Genomic DNA, 13,698 nt, shown 5'->3' on the forward strand with positions numbered 1-13,698 from the left:
GCAACTGGGAGACGTCCAGAAGCAAGTAGCAGGTCCCTGACGCCAGGGCCACTGCTTCACAGCAACAGCAGTGTCAGCTATCCGGCAGGAAGCTCGCTGACGCTTGTCAGGGTGGACAGGAGCAACACTTGGCAAACACACCAGGCAGCAGGGAGATGGAAACAGCAAAGGAGAAACGGACAAACAAAAAAGACATCAAAACCAAGAAAACCCAAACCGGTTGCCCTGGAGTCGATTCCAATTCATAATGACCCCATAAGGCAGAGTAGGACTGCCCCATAGGGTTTCCAAGGAGCAGCTGGTGGATTCGAATTGCCAACCTTTGCTTAGCGTTTAAGCTCTTAACCACTGTGCAATCAGGGCTCAAAAAAAAAAAAGACATCAGACAGATAGAAAACAGAGTAAAATGGCAGATGTAGATTCAATTATACCAATAACATTATTCAGTGTGAAGAAATTAAACAATCCAATAAAAAAAAAAAAGAGATTGTCAGACTGGATAAAAAAAAAAAAAGGATTCAACTATATGTTGTCTACAGGTGACATACCCTATATTCAAAGATACAAATAAGTTGAAAGTAAAAATGTAGCAAAAGATATTATAAACATATATACACCTAACAACAGAGTCCCAAAATGCATGAAGCAAAAACTGACAGAATTGAATGGAGAGATGGGTAATTCAACAGTAATAGTTGAAGACATCAATACCCCACTTTGAGTAATGTGAAATCAATAGAACAAGTAGACAAAACAACAGCAAGGAATAGAGACTTCAAAAACATCAAAAACCAATGAGACCTAACAGACGTCTATAGAACACTCCACTCAGCACTAGAATACACCTTCCTCTCAAGGGTGCATAGAATATCATGTGTTCTTCACGATAGGCCACATGTTAGGCCACAAAGCAAGTCTCCATACATTTAAAAGGACTGAAATCACACAGAGTATATTTTCTGACCATAACAGGATGGAATTAGAAATAAACAGAAAAAAAAAAAAGGAAAATCCATAAATATGTAGAAATTAAACAACACACTCCTAAATAAGCAACACGTCAAAGAAAAAATCCAAAGGCAAAATAGAAAATACTTTGAGATGAATGAGAAGGAAGGCACAGCACACCACAACATGGGATGCAGCTAAAGCAGTGCTGAGAGAGAAATTCATAGCTGTAACAGCCTATGCTAAAAAAAGAAGTAAGATCTCAAATCAATAGCCTCACCATTCACCTTCATACACTAGAAAAAGAAGCGCAAACTAAACCTAAAGCAAGCAGAAGGAAGGAAATTGTAAATATTAGAGGCAGATATTAATGAAATGGTTAAGACAAAATCAACAAAGCCAAAAGTCGGTTCTTTAAGAAAATCTCCACAATTAAGCCTAGTCAGTGACACAGGGAGGAGGTGTTGACTGCGGGGTGAGGTCTGCGCCATCAGTTGGCCAGTGGGATTTTCTTTTCCATCCTGGCCTCAGAGGTTGTAAGAACAAAATTCACAAAGAGGAGAATACACCCCACCTACCCCATCCTACGCCGTAGTAGCAGAGGTGCTTGCTGTCCTCTGAGCCAAAGACCTTGATGACCATGCTGTAGAGATGCAAGCCCTCCACCAGCATCCACGCGAAGGCACTCAGGAAGAAGTAGTGCAGGAGCACGGCCAGGACCCTGCATGGGGTCTGGAAGCAAAGACACAGAGGGTGAGATGCCTCTGGGCATGTGCACTGGGCACTTCCTGTTGTCTAGCCTCCCACCACCTCCTTCCTCATGGCCATCTTCTGGTCACATGGCCCCATTTCCTCCTGGGAAATCAATGCTCCCCACCCCAGACTAAAGCGATTTGGGTGGAGCAAATGACTCAGACTAACCAATCACTGCACGTATTTCCCAGGTAATTGCTTCAGGGGAGGCTCAGGGACCAGGCCTGCCCAATCAGCACAGAGTTGCTGCTGGAACCCAGTTACATTTGGCAGTTTCGTGATTTTACAAAGGAAGTCAGAGATCTGGGAGTGTGTGTGTACACACACATGTATATATGTGTGTGTACGTATACATGTATGTGCATGCATATGAATACTTTGTGTGTGTGTGTGTGTACCTACGTATGGGCGTGTGGATGCATGCGTGTGCACATGTATGCCAGTAAATGTGCAAATGTGTGTGCATGTGTGCACATGCGTGAGTGCATTGTGAGAGTGTGTAGATGTGTACGCACATGTGTAGGTACCTGTGTGAATGCATGTGGGTGTGGCTGTGAGAACCCTCCCATTTCAGAATACTGCTTTTTAGGAAGCCCATGCCACTTACAGGGTGGGGTTTATGCTGACCTGATGAAAGTCGTGGAACTAAGAGGAAGTGGAGGTTGTACAACACTGTGAACGCACCAACTGCCACTGAATCGTTCACTTTAAAATGTTTATTTTATGCCGTGTGACTCTCACTGCAATTCAAAAATGCAAACCCATGAGCAGCATGTGGGCAGATGAAATGAATTCCGGGCCAGGACCCGAGGGCCCGGGGCAGCGGGTTGACTGTTTGACCTACAGAACAGCATTTCGTGAGGTTCGACTGCTGCCCTGACAAAAACGTGGCAGGTGCAGATGGCCCAGCAGGTGCTCCAGGCTCAAGGTCGGTGCAGCCCAGAAGCTCATCTGTGCCAGGGTGACCTGGGGGCTCGCCCGTGCCAGGCTGACCTGGCAGCTCACCTATGCCAGGGTGATGTGGCACAGGCTTAGCCCTTGTTGACCATCTCGGTCCTGGAGCAGCTAGTGGGCAGGAGAAGCCCTTGTCCCAGGTGGGATAAAGAACTCATTTTCTCCACTCCTCCTGGGAGGGCCACAGCCCTGGCCACCTGGGGTGTGATCTACATTCGGACTCAGAGAAACCACCAGGAGATGGTGCCGCCTTCAGGGTCGCTGGAGGGAGGCGGGAGAGGCGCCGCGTGGTCATGGGGGGATGGTGGCCCACTCACCGTGCCCGGATGGAACTGGAAGCTGACAAGCAGCAGCACCTGGGCCACCAGCACAGCGAAGGACAGGTTGGCGTGGATATGGTAGCGCTGGCTCCTGATGGTGCTGACGGAGCTGCAGGCAGAGGGGCGTGAGGCCATCAGGGCCGACTTGGCCCAGCCCCGTGACTGCCCCCACACCCATTTCAGGAAAAGGGGGTTATAACACCCAACCCTTATGGGTTCCCTGCTCCCAAGGCTCCTGGCCTCTTCCCAGCCCACTCGGCCCTGAACGAGCTGACCCTGCCCTCTCCCAGCACACTGTGTCCTCTCTGTGGCTTGTGCACCCCAGCCTGGGGCCTTGCACCTGCTGTTTCTTGGCAGAGACCTGGGCACAGCACCTTCCTTCACCATCCCAGCTCACAGCTCCCCCTGGAGAACCCTGACTCATGCCCTCCTCCCCTCTCTCAACCCTCGGAGCCCCACAGAGCAGAGCACTAGGCGTTCTCATGCTTTTGTCTACTGGCTGTGGTATACCTCGTGTGTGTCAGCCAGGGATCCTCCCAGGAAACACCTCCCCACCCTCCTAGCATCCTCTTCTCTGCAGGCCAACAGCCCTGACCTCAGAGATGCTCTTGAGGGGAAGGGGCTCCTGGTGACGACTCCTACCTGGCATGTCACAGGGCCAGAAACCCCTTGTGGGTTGGGGGGACTTGGTGCAGGGAAGTTCCCCAAAGCTAGGTGCCCAATCCAGCAGCTTTTCCCCCCAACCAGGCCATTGGGCCCCCACCCCTGCCTCCACCTGCTCTGACATGAAAGGGGCTGGGGCAGCCTTCCTGGCACAGCCCAACCAGGGCCAGGTCTAGTGCCCTCTGACGGCACACAGCTGGGGGGTGTGAACACCTGCAGTGGCTGTGGAACCCCTGACCTGCAAACAGAGGGGGACTCACGAGAGGACGGCGAAAGTGGCCAGTGTGGCGGTCAGGCAGATCACAGACAGGGAGCAGCCGATGTAACTGATGGACGACAGCGCCACCTGGTGTCCATGTGCCAGCTGTGTGGGGTGCAGGACTTGTCAGCCGGCGGGGTGGGACAGGGTGCCAGGCGGCTGGTGGCGGGGGGGGGGGCATGGACGGGAGAGGGTGCCAGGGCAGAGGGCGGCGCCGGCCCTAGGCTGGTGGGGAGTTGTGGGGTGGGGCTAACCCTACAGTAAGTACAGGCAGCCACTGTCCGTGGTGACTGACTCCTGCCCCCAAATGCCCTGCCATTGTACAACACTGGCTGATCCTTGGGTTCCAGCCCTTGGCTTTGCAAATGCTACAAACAGCTCTGTAATCGCTCAGCCCTCCATCTTTCCAGTCTTCTTTCCTGCTACGACCTGACCACGCCACTCCAAGCAGGGGGCCTACCCACCTGTCCAGGTGTTCAGTCTCACCTGTCCAGGTGTCCAGTCCCCCCTGTCCAGGCGTCCAGACCTGTCTGTCCTGGTGTCCACTCTTGCCTGCCTAGGTGTCCAGTCCTGCCTGTCCAGTCTTGCTTGTCCAGGTGCCCACTCCAGTCTGTCCAGGTGTCCACTCCTGCCTGTCCAGGTGTCCAGCCCCATCCATCCTTCAGGGATGGTACAGTTCTTCCATCCTCCAGAGGCCCAGCTCACCCGCTTCCTGCCCCCATGCCTCTGACCACCTTGTCTAGATGCAGCAGGCATAGCCGCCAAGGGGGAGTGGGATCCGATCAGGAGGCTGGGCCCTGGAGCAGACCGCTGGTTCAAATCCCAGCTCAGCAGCTTCCTAGCTGAGTGACCTAGATGAGTTACTTGAGGTCTCTGCCCCGACTTACTCATTCGTAAAAGTGAAACCATGATAGCATTCACCTTACAGGGGGAGTATGAGGGTACGTGAGTGTGTATGCATACGAGCTGCACAGAGCAGGGCCTCAGACAGAAATTGATGCCGTCACCCTGCCATGACGGCCAACACCCAGTCTGGTCTGGGCTGCAGGCTTTAGCAGTGCCGGCAGCTGCTGAGACCCCAGGCCTGCACGGCAGGCCTCAAAGGAACCTCCCTGGGAACGCACTGATGCCGCCTGCAGGGTGTCTGACAGCTCAGCACCTCTGAAAGCGAGGTGCTGCACCCCAGGTTTCTAATCTGTAAGACCGGGAGTCCACCCCCTGTGGATTTCTGGAGGATGAAAGGCAGCCACTGGAGTACTGTAGAGGCAAAAAGATGCCGCCTAATGCTTCTTCCTCATCCAGCTTGGAGCTCGGGCACAGCTGTTCACCCCGCCGAGCCTCCGTCTCCTCGTATTTAAAGTGAGAATGGCGATATCCACTTCACGCTGATGACAGAGAAGATGCTCAGTGTTTTTGGAGACTGCCAACATTATCCCGCTACCAGGTAAAGCACACCGTTCAGACGGTGGCGGTTCAGTGTCTTCAAGAACGGGCTGCCTGCTGTCTCTGGGGGGGCCGTGCTTCCTCGCCCAGTATCACCTCCTCCAGTAACGTTCTAGATGCAGCTGCTGGACTACTGTCTAAATAAAGCTATCTTTAGAAAAGTGAAAATAAATAAAAAATAAGGTGGAGCATAAACAAGTAACTGCGGTGAGCTAAGCGGCTGCCGAGCCACAGAGGACGGCCGGAGCCCAGCTCACCCACCAGCACAGCCCAGGTGGGGCTCCCTCTGCTCCCGACTGGGGGCAGGGCATGCCCAGTCTTCTGACCCCACTGCAGCTCTGCCTGGTGGGATCCTCGCCCACTTCTCAGACGAGGAGCTGAGGGGCAGAGTGGTCACCCGTCTGACTGGCCTGGACACGGAGGGGGACCGCTGCTGGCCGCACCCCATGACCTGACTAAGCTGCACAAGTGGGCATGATGGGAAGTGACCCCCAGGCGGAGAGGCCCTGGGGGGGAGCTTGCTGCCTGCGGAGGGCGTCCACTCCACAGCGCCAACAAGGACACAGCCGTGCGTGCTCGCCCACTGCACAGCTCAGATGAGCACTGGGCATTTCACTGCACTGGCCACCGGGTAATCTGCACCCACACCCTCCGTGCAACCCCCTTCAGTTGGGCCTCTGGGGGGACTGGTGGGGTAACTGCCAAGTGTTGTTCCGTAATCACCACCCTGAGTGGAGCAGAGGCATGGCTAGATGGTGGAGAAGCGGCCCGCCCGGCTCAGGAAGGCGTGGGGTGCCCCGGCCATGCCCTTCCTCCCAACCCCGCGGCTAGATTTAGAAATGCCCAGAAAAGCCTGGAGTTTGTTTCAGGACATGATGTCTTTGAATCAGAGACCACAAACTCAAATGCCCCAGAGAAGCACTTCACACAGGGCCAGGCGGCATTGGGGGTTTGCACACACAATCACCAAACAAGAGAGGCTCTTCTCGGAAACGCTGTGTCCCCACTTGTGGATAACAAGGGGCCCCGCAGGGAGTGTGACACCCCACTGTGGATAGGAACGAGAGATGCTGTACTGTCTGCCTAAATGCAGAGCAACAGTGAAAGTGTGATGATGGGTGGCGGCTGGCCCGGTGTGCAGAGGGCGGTGGGACCGCAGTGAGATGCCACCAAGGCACCCACTGTCTCAGACTCACGGCCACAGTGCCGTCCTGCTCTCACCCCCATCCTGAGAGTCCAGACATTCCTGCCCAGCCATTCTGTAAGTTCCCGCTACAAGTCAGTCCCTGTGGGGGCCTCTGCTTTCCCACAAGCATCATGTGTGACCCGAAATGGGATCACATGCTCCCACTCTTTGTGGCCCTGGCAGAGCACCTCAGCGACCGCCTGTTTGTTACAGAGCCAGTGAGGGCCTGAGAAGACAGCAGGCAGGGGGCTCCCTTCCAGAGGGAGGGGCAGCAGGGCCTGGGGGAGCAGAGGAGGCTGCATCCCGGGGTGGACACCTTGGAGAGCAGGGTCTCCTCTCTAGTCCTCTCAGCCACAGAAAGGCACTAATACAAGCCTGGCGGCCTGCAACGCCTTCACCCCAGACTCTTGGTGCAGGTCATGGGGCTGTAGGGCAGGGGAGCCCCTGGGAACAGTCTCCACTTGCAGAGACAAATACTTAGATGGATGGGTGAAAGGATGGGTGGACAGATGGATCCAAACATATACACACGCATAAGGAGGGAGAGTGAATAAGGTGAGATGGACCAGGCACCAGCCCCCCGCCTTGCAGTTGCTCCCACTTTGGTAGACGGGGATACCGAGACTGTCTTCTGTCTCAGACCCGCAGCAGCTGGGATCTGACTCACGTGCCCGTCTCTCTACTACATTATAAGGCCTGTGCTGCTCAGCCAAGCCCAGGCCAACCAGCTGTGCACTCATCTCTGCGTCCTGGACCTTGACAGGGTGCCTTGTGCACAGTCCATATCAAGACTTTGCTGGGCCACAAATCCCCCAGTCAGTCCAAGGCTCGGCCAGGCGGAGCTTCCCACGGTGCGGGAGAACCATCGCGAACACCAGGTGATTCTAAGCAGTACGGGCAGATACTTTGAAAATTATTGTCAAGAACTGCTGTGCTGTTTAGAATGTAAAACATTGTTGGTCGTAAGGTGCATCATTATTTTATGTTTACTAAGAATAAGAAAGAAAAACTAAGGAAGAACCAAGAAAAAACCATTGCCAATTAACCCATGGCGTGCCCGCGATAGCGAGTTCCCTCCTGATTTCAGAGAAACACAAAACGGGATAAACCCGTGCGTCCTGGGAGCGGTGAGTGAAGTCCATGGCGGTATTTCCAGTGCACAGCTGCTGCATTCTACACTGATGTCGGTTTTCTTTTTAAATAATAAATTTATGCAAAAAGCAAGTGCATTTAACAAGATCCAAAGTCCTGTAAGTACTGCGCTCCTTTAAAAAATCACCCGCAGGAGATCAAACGGTCAACAATTACTTTAAAACGAAGATGAGAATGTAAGGAGGTAGGGCAACTAGATTAACGGGAACAGAACAACCAGAACAGAAGTAATGAGTGTTCGTGCGTTGGGAACAACGTAACCAATGTCACTGAACAACTTGTGTAGAAATTGTTGAATGGGAACCTAAGCTGCTGTGTAAGCCTTTGCTAAAAACACAATAAAATATTATTTTAAGAAAAATAAAGAAAGGGAACAGGAGCTGGTTGAACAGACATGGTAAAGACAGGGTGGAGAGGAGGAGTGTGCTGTCACATTGTAGGGGGAGCAACTAGAGTCACATAACAATGTGTGTGTAACTTTTTGCTTGAGAAACTGACTTGAACTGTAAACTTTTACTTAAAGTACAATTTAAAAAAAGGAAAAAAAAAATAATGTGCATTACCAAAAAAGAAAAAATAGCCTATTTCCTCTTAGCTAAAAAGGTATTCAGTTTATTAAAATAGATTATTCCCACCCAAAAGCTCCCGTGATGAAGAACTTACATTTTTCTCTTCTCAGCAAACTGAATCTAATAAGCAAACTTAAAAAATAAAGAAAAGAAAAGAAAATCCCAAGTTCGTCTAGCAGACGCAGCCCTGGTGGGATAGGGCAGTGGCTCTGGGCGGGCTCCTGTAAGGCTTTGTGGAGCGGAGGGTGTCTGCACGGGAGCAGAGATGCGGAGTTCTCCTCCTGGACACTCCGAGGGGGCCTCTAAGCGCGGTTGCCACCACCTCGCAGGAGCAGTCAGCTGGCCGAGGCCACATTGGACCTGAGGGCTGGGCACCCACATGGTCTCCCTTGGACCAGGACGGACCCCTGCCCTGTCAACCCACCTGTCTCTGGCCCCGCCCAGGTGAGGCCCAGCCCAGGTGAGGCCCAGCCGAGGTGAGGTCCTGCCCAGGTGAGCCCCTGTGCAAGGGAGGGTGGGGCACTGAGGAGGGGCCTGGCAGGGCGGGCAGCAGGGGAGAGGGGCAGACAACCTGGGTGGCGGACAGCAAAGACTGGGGAAGGTGGGTCCTGGAGGACGCGGACCCAGGATGCCTACAACCACGTAAGGATGTTGTGGTCAGGTCTCCAAGCCCACCTCGGGCTTGACAGCAACTGGATACCTGCCTTAATTCTGTTATATTCACGGAACTGTTCTTTTTTAGCATGCATAATTTTAAACCATCTTCAATCTTTCCTGGCAATGAGTGGATGCATTTTACTCCCACGAAGACACCCACAGACAGTCTAAATCTGGCGTCACCTACATCGAGTGCTGACAGATTTGGGGAATAGGTACCTACAATCACGAACACCTCTGCAATCCAGTTTTTAACCTAGTGGACCAGCCTCTTCCCTCCCTCCCACCTTCTGCCTCAATCACTCAACGCCCACAAACTCTGTATACCAGGTGTGCTCTGCAGACCAGTGTCAGGGCACCACCCTGGCCTCGTAGGAGATGCCAGTCCCAGCACCCCCTCCCCCAAGACCCGCTGGATGGGGTTTACACTCTCACAAGACCCCAGAGGTTCCCAGAGGAGGAAAGGGAGCAGTGCTGATGAGGCGTTAGACTGCCCAGGCACGGTGCCCCGGCCACACAGTGACCTCTCAGCTCAGAATCGTGAGGACTAACACCCACAGGTCAGGAGGTCGCACACACACAAAAGCCCGGATCCCTGGCTTCTCTTCTCGCAGTCAGAACACGGGGTAACCCCAGAGCCAGCTGCACCTCCCACCCCCACCTTACCAATTCAGCTTCCTCTGGGGGCCTAGAAGCCCCCAGCGAGGTGGGATCCTACCCAGGGGCATCTACATTTTTTTTTTCTTTTACAAACTATGTTTGCCTTAAACCAAAGCAACTACTCTCTAACCCCAACGTCCGCCACGCAGCCAGCCGGGCAGGTGAGAAAGACGAAGCGTTCTGAAGCAAGAAACCCAACCTTGGTGGCTTCTCCCCGGTTAGACAGCCACTTCCTCAGTCTCGTTTACTGGGAAGAGGCAGAAGGCCGGGGAAGTCCCCCTCCTGTCACCCAGTGTGGTAGTGACAGGCTGGAAATGAGGTTACTCAGCCCTGCACCCCGTCACCGGCAGAAACGCTGGGTACAAGTATGGCTGCCATCCTGCACCGGCAGCTTTGGTGACAGCTGCCCTGGATATGTGCATACGGCCACAACCAGGACCTCCCTCTGTGGCTGAACAGGCCCCACCAAGCAGCCACACAGCACACGAAGGGTGTCACTGGCTGGCGCCACCACCTCCCCTCTGCCTGCCGAGCCCTGGGGGTCAGGTCTGCTCTGTGCCCCTGGAACCTGAAGCAAGGGTGTTCTTGCCAAAGGATCACCAGGCAGGAAAGCTTCATAATGCCCCTCAGCCATGAGGACCTCCCCGGCTGTGACTAAACGCCTCTCCCGACCCTCCGCCCAGCCTATCTGCAGCCCTGCAGCCTCTCACCTCCAGCGGGACCACCTGCATCAGGACGGCGAAGTTGGTAAGGTGAGTGCAGCTGCAGACAGAGTAGCTGAGGTTCCCCTCTGTGAGGGCACAGCCCTCGTTTGACCAGACCCCTTTTCCAGAGCTGCGGACACACAAGAAATGGTCAGCGGGAAGTTCTCAACCGGGCACCACCCCCCCTGGCCAGTGGGCTGAGACCCTGCCCCCCACAGGTCCCCCGGCACAGGGCAGGTGCCCCCACCCCAGTCACCACGGAGGGGCCGGTCTGGTGGCAGGGGCCAGAGAACGTGCTCACGTCTGGAGTCAGCGCCAGGAAGCGAGGGCCCCTGGCGGGAGGGGCCAGTCCCCTTGCTTTGGCACAATCACGCTGGACGTGACTGGACAATATCCAATAAAGAGTGAAATGTACAAAGACTGCAGCCCAGTGTCTCCACTGCCAGGGACCCTCTGGGAACACGCACAGGAGACAACGGCATGTGGGTGATGGCCCCACCAGAGGCCATTCTAAACAACCGCAGTGTCTATGGGGAGTGGATAAATCAAATATAAATATATCAGTATGTGGTACAGCGGACCACTTTTGCGTGGCCTTTCTCACCAGGGTCTTGTAAATCCCACCCCAGTGATTGAGTGGGACTGTGCAAATAGGGTAATTGCAGTCCAGCAAGGGGATTGGTCCTTGCCATCCTGCTGGCTTGAAATGAGCCAACCCAGAGGGAGGAGGGAAAGGGTCCCACCACCACCAAGGAAGAACAGCCAGGAGTGGGGAGCACATCCTTTCGACCCAGGATCCCTGCACTGAGAAGCTCCTGGAACCAGGAGACAGAGAGAGAGCTTGAGAAGCGATGGCAGAGAAACGACAGCAGGAGACTGTGGGGTGGGCTTCCTGGGCTCTTTTATCCATCTATCTATACTATATATTATAAATACCATACACTAAAAGGAATATGAACCAACATGAGTAAAACACAAAAACAACGTGATGGAATGATGTAAGGAACAGGGGAAAAAAGGCCATATTTTTCTATGAACATAAATACAAGTTATACATAAATTATTGAGAAAAAAGACACAAAAGCTCCCCACAGTGATGACTGCTTGGGGAAGGGAAGGAGATCAGGATAAGATGTCAAGGTCAAAGGGTCATTAATTTTTATAGTGTTTTGCCTTTTTAAAAGAATAATGTACATATGTATTACCTGTATAATTCCTTTTTTTAATTTTAAAAAGTGTTTTAGGTGAAAGTTTATCACTTCTTAAAGCATAAACTCAGAGAAAAAAAAAAAAAGATGCAGAATTCTAAGCCCAGTGAAAATATCTTTCAAAAGTGAAGGAGGATAAAGGCTTTCTCAGACAAAGACTGAAATTGTTGTCAGTAGACCTGCACCGCAAGAAAGGTTAAAGGAATAAGATACCAGACAGGTATCTGACTGTATTTTGGAATAGCCTGTATGTATAGGATTCCAGAATCTTTGTAGGTGATAGACAAAGAAATAAAAAGAGCAAGAAATGGAATAAAGGAAGATAAGTATACAACTATTATTTTTTTATGTTTAATTGCTCTAGAAGATAACTGTCTAAATAAAAATAGCAACGTATCGTGGGCTTACGGCATCTGTAAAAGTAAAATATCTGATAACAATAGCACAAAAGAGGGGCAGGAAGAACGGTGAAAACACTGTTGTAGCGCCTTACATTCCATGTGAAGTGGTATAATGTCATTTGAAGGCAGAGGCAGGTGAATTAAAGATATACACTGTAACTTCTAGAGAAAGCCTAAAATAAATAAATAAAAGGAGGTATAAACTTGAAGGCAATACTGGAAATAAAACGGCATCGTAAAAAATATCCAAAAATCCACATGAAGTCAGAAAAAGAATATAAGAGACAAAGATGGCAAAATTAGAAAACAGTTAGCAAGATGGTAAATTCTAACAGCTAGCAAGAAATTATAGAATGAAGAGCAAATTAAACCCAAAGCAATCAAAAGGAAGAAAATTAAAAATAAAGAGAGTATCATGGATTGAATTGTGTTCCACCCAAATATCTGTCAACTCAGCAAGTCCACAATTCCAAGTATTGTGTGACTGTTCACCGTTTTGTCATCCTGCGTGATTTTTCTGTGTTATAACTCCTACCTCTGCGATGTTAACGAGGCAGAACTTAAGCTACAAGACTAGGTTGTGTTTTAAGTCAATCTCTTTTGAGATATAAAAGACAGAACTGAGCAGAGCGGCATGGAGACCTCATACCACCAAGAAAGAAGAGCCAGGAGAACAGCACATCATTTGGACCTGGGGTCTCTGCACCAAGAAGCCCCTTGACTGGAGAAGGTTGATGAGCCAACAGAGAAAGAAAGACATCCCATGGAGCTGGCACCCTGAAGTTGGACTTCTAGCCTCCTAGACTGTGAAAGAATAAATTTCTCTTTGTCAAAGCCATCCACTTGTGGTATTCCCGTTATAGCAGCAGTAGATAACTAAGACATAAAAAAAAAAAGACATAGGTAGGGTAAATTAAAGAAATTGAGAACAGAAACATAATAGTGAAAAATTAATGAGACCAACAGTTGTTTCTTTGACAAAAATCAATAAAATTGATAAGTCTCTAGTGAGAGTGACCAAGATAAGAGAGAAGACTCAAATTACAAATATCAAAAATGAAAGAGGGACAACACTACCTATCCTATAAGACATGAAAAAAGCTAACAAGGGAATACTACAAACAACTTTATGCCCGTAAATTAAACAAATTAGATGAAATGGACAGATTCCTTGAAAAACACTAACTGCCAAAATATCCCCTGAAGTCTTCCTAAAATTAAACACTAGTTTAGCTGAACTAGTGAAAAAAGAGCATTACACTCTTTTAAGAATTATCTATGTGGGATCAGACTGACAACAGCAACTCCAAAGATTAGACAGGAACCTCAGGGGGCAGTGAGTTGGTTAATGTGGGAGGAACAACTCGGAAAAGGAGGATGAGTATGGTTGCACAACTCGAAGATCGTAATCGATGTCACTGAATTGCACACGTAGAAACTGTACAATTGCTATGTGGTCTGCTGCGTGTGTTCTCAACAACAACAGCAAAATAAAACTTGAAAATAGAAGCAGTCTTTAAAAGTCCAAATAAAAAAGACTGTGCACATTAAAACACACACACACACAAATTGCGAAGTAGATGACCGAAATAGCTCTGTATCCATTAAAGAAATCGAATGTGTAGTTCAACACCTGCCAACAACAACAAAAAAAACTACAGGCTCAGATGGCTTCACTAGTGAATTCTACCAAACATTTATGGAAAAAGTAGTATCAATTCTATACAAACTATTCCCAAATACATTAGAAAATGTACCTTTTACAGAGCTACACTACCCCGATACAAAAGGCTTTACGAAAAAAGAAAACTACAGACTGAT

The 13,698-nt window shown here is 50.6% G+C and overlaps 1 protein-coding gene across 1 annotated transcript in view; it reads right to left on the minus strand.

Moving 5' to 3' along the window:
• The window catches only part of ADGRD1 (adhesion G protein-coupled receptor D1), a 108,403-nt gene that overhangs the window by 20,265 nt on the left and 74,440 nt on the right, over nt 1-13,698 (minus strand). Inside the window, exons 18-21 of the mRNA XM_049865589.1 lie at nt 10,275-10,398; nt 3,899-4,002; nt 2,973-3,084; nt 1,527-1,680 (exon numbers count right to left, since the gene is read on the minus strand). Coding sequence (XP_049721546.1) covers nt 1,527-1,680; nt 2,973-3,084; nt 3,899-4,002; nt 10,275-10,398 — 494 coding nt within the window. The remainder of the gene's footprint in view (nt 1-1,526; nt 1,681-2,972; nt 3,085-3,898; nt 4,003-10,274; nt 10,399-13,698) is intronic.

This window comes from Elephas maximus, chromosome 22, assembly GCF_024166365.1.
Source record: "Elephas maximus indicus isolate mEleMax1 chromosome 22, mEleMax1 primary haplotype, whole genome shotgun sequence".
Lineage (NCBI taxonomy): Eukaryota > Metazoa > Chordata > Mammalia > Proboscidea > Elephantidae > Elephas > Elephas maximus.